The sequence below is a fragment of the Ochlerotatus camptorhynchus genome, unplaced genomic scaffold (genome assembly GCF_037179485.1).
Source record: "Ochlerotatus camptorhynchus isolate MF236.1 unplaced genomic scaffold, CSIRO-AGI_Acam_v1.1 ptg000317l, whole genome shotgun sequence".
In the NCBI taxonomy this organism is placed as follows: Eukaryota; Metazoa; Arthropoda; class Insecta; order Diptera; family Culicidae; genus Ochlerotatus; species Ochlerotatus camptorhynchus.
In genome coordinates this window covers 22145-23925 of record NW_027040805.1, presented here as the reverse complement: position 1 = coordinate 23925, position 1781 = coordinate 22145, and the positions used below count along the sequence as shown (strand labels likewise).

Genomic DNA, 1781 nt, shown 5'->3' with positions numbered 1-1781 from the left:
CAACACAACACAGTCAAAAAATCCCATCAATTATGTTTTCCCCCGAAAATCTCAAGTAATTACTAGACTGAAAAAATACATCCAAATGAGTGTTGTTCCCCTGCTATGTAGTGTGGATGAAAAACATCAAGAGGGCGCATGGGGTATGAGATTAATATCATTTGGGAGGAACATGGCCTCGGCTACCCCTCTCCCATTGCGCACGTCACTGTTAAGCACACACTACTAAAAAGTCATGTAATTTTCGGTTCCCTGAGACCGACACATGTAAGCGGGCCTTTTGACATAAGAATCAGTTGAAAGAAACGTGAAAATCAATTCAACCAAACGTTCTCTTCGTCGACTAGCTGATGTTTCGGTTTGAGAACACTTAATTTTACATGAAATGTTTGTTTACGTTCTACGATTTACGTCCAATATGGATTACGTCGCGTGTAAAAGTAGTTATTTCTAAGTGTGCACGTTGCTATGATGTATTATCATTATCTTATCTTATTTATGCATGATTTGTTGTGGTCAAATTAAAAGAGCTGATAAATGTTGGAATCTTCATCTTCATTGGTATAATTTCTGCAATTGATATCAAAAAAGCTTATCTAAAACAAAAATCCACAGATATGATAGTTAAAATCCATTCCTGTTGTTCCTGGTTCGATATTTAAGAATGTGATCCACTACATGCCATCGTTATTCAATTCAAGTCTTTCGTTAAGTGAATACACAATTATGAAAACTATCACCAGTATTGTGGTTTTTGCTTTTCTGGCATTGGCTAGTGCTGCTCCAAAATCAACAAACCGCTGTGTTGATGAGGCTGATGGGACCATTTTGCCGTCTGTCGAATGCCAATTCTACGTGATCTGTCAAGGAGGTTCCGAGCACCAGGTGCGTTGTCAACCGATGGGAACTTTCTTTGACGTTCGCCGAATGGAATGCGACCGCCGTCCAAATGTTTTGTGCTGGGATGGAGTGCCAACCATAACCACTACTACAGCTTCCACGACTTCTGGTGAAACTACTACCGAGGCTCAAGAAGAGGAAACAACAACTACTGCAACTTCCACGACTTCTGGTGAAACTACTGCTACCGAAGGCCCAGAAGAGGAAACAACAGAAACAGAATCCGAAGCGCCACCAACAACTGCCGGCCCTCCGAATTTCACTGATATGTGCAGAGGCATTGTGGTGGACCTATTGGCTCACCCAACTGATTGCACCCAATTTGTAGTTTGTGTCCTGGGGCGCTATACTTTGGAACAGTGTGGTGAAAATCAAATCTTCTATCCTCAGATTCGTGTCTGTGGGTATGGAAATCCCGAAGAATGCTGAATCACTACATTATGTTCAAAGGAGCATGTATCTCTCTATATGACTTTGAGATGAAAAATATTATTTTGCATTAAAATTCCGAATCACAAACATAAAAGTTTACAATAAGGATAAAAATAAATAAGTTTTTCTTTTCCTCAGTATCCCAGTCAATAGATAGGATAAGCAGCTATAATACGCTCCCTTAAGGAAAAAGCAGCTAAATGTTAACAGATTTCTCTTGAATTAACGGAACAATCGCGTACATACGTTATTTTCGGAGTTAGACATAAGTTGTATGTATGTTTTCACCAGTGACAGTTAAAATTAAAAGTTAGGAATCATCACACCTCAATCATAGATTTTCCTGCTATGCCGGGCAAAATGCCACATCTGTCATATAATATTCCCCCACAACAAAAGGACAGTATGCTGTATATTGAAATGATAGTATGTCCCACAACAAAAGTGTG

The 1781-nt window shown here is 39.5% G+C and overlaps 1 protein-coding gene across 1 annotated transcript; it reads left to right on the top strand.

Moving 5' to 3' along the window:
* The first annotated feature begins 927 nt into the window (after window positions 1-927).
* Window positions 928-1329, top strand: LOC135707751 (endochitinase-like). The gene has a single exon (XM_065229632.1). It carries the CDS (start codon window positions 928-930, stop codon window positions 1327-1329), a length of 402 nt encoding a protein of 133 aa, XP_065085704.1.
* Window positions 1330-1781: the final 452 nt, after the last annotated feature.

What these genes read in the sequence shown, in the direction of transcription:
- LOC135707751 (XM_065229632.1), top strand. Translation starts at nt 928, where the DNA reads ATGGAATGCGACCGCCGTCCAAATGTTTTGTGCTGGGATGGAGTGCCA.